Source organism: Cryptotermes secundus, unplaced genomic scaffold (genome assembly GCF_002891405.2).
Source record: "Cryptotermes secundus unplaced genomic scaffold, Csec_1.0 scaffold3811, whole genome shotgun sequence".
Classification (NCBI taxonomy): domain Eukaryota; kingdom Metazoa; phylum Arthropoda; class Insecta; order Blattodea; family Kalotermitidae; genus Cryptotermes; species Cryptotermes secundus.
In genome coordinates, this window is record NW_019725508.1 from 16,287 (window position 1) to 17,091 (window position 805).

General features: G+C 42.1%; 1 protein-coding gene across 1 annotated transcript in view; it reads right to left on the reverse strand.

The window, feature by feature from the left end:
- Positions 1 to 6: 6 nt before the first annotated feature.
- LOC111863483 overlaps positions 7 to 805 on the reverse strand; it is a 14,481-nt gene continuing 13,682 nt past the window's right edge. The window contains exon 5 of the mRNA XM_023849829.2: positions 7 to 144. Within this exon, the coding sequence (XP_023705597.1) occupies positions 47 to 144 (98 nt within the window). The 3' untranslated portion in view covers positions 7 to 46. The remainder of the gene's footprint in view (positions 145 to 805) is intronic.

Sequence of the window (805 nt, forward strand, 5' to 3'; positions counted from 1 at the left end):
CTGGTCTTTGTAGGGTTCAAGAGGTTTCCACTCGAACTGAGTGAACTCAAGGTCTCACTGTTGTGAGTTTGTGTTTTCCGCTTCTTATGGGCCGGACAGCCTGCCTCACTTTGGTCAGGAGACTCCTCTCTTTTTCGCTTGCATCTGCCAATACAATCATTAGCAAAAATATCAGATATGGGATTCCTACTTTAGTGAAAGTTATTATCATGGCCTTCTGCCAAGTCACACCATGAACTTTGCACTTTTTGACTTTGCTGTCTGTAATTCAAGACTATAGCATCAAATGACTGTATAGCAGTGCATGATGAATTGGAAAGGATGTGGAAGGAAGCTCTCGTAACCCAATTTAAGGCACTATTTCAGCACTGGCCTGCAAGGACTAGAGAAAACCACAAAAAACCCAGTTGGTGCTTTGGCTGAGGCCCATATCAGGCACCTCCAGAATATGAGTCAGAGGTATTACCACCTGACCCACCTTTCATTGTTGCTGTGTGTAGTTTGGTAAATAAACTACATGACTTGTTTACATTCCCTACAGAACGGACAATACTTTGTACGATGAGGCACCAACTAAATAATTAACATTAATTTACTACATCTACATCACGAGCCTCCTATAGAATCTTATACAATATACAGGGTGTCCCAGGAGGAATGTGCCAAACTTCGAGAGGGTGTTCCTTATGTTAAAGTATGCCGATATAACCCAAAACACCTATGTCCAAAGTTGAACGGTTACGGAGATAATGGCCCGAGAAGTGTCAAACTTTGACCGGGGTTACACACTTGTTGATTACAAAAT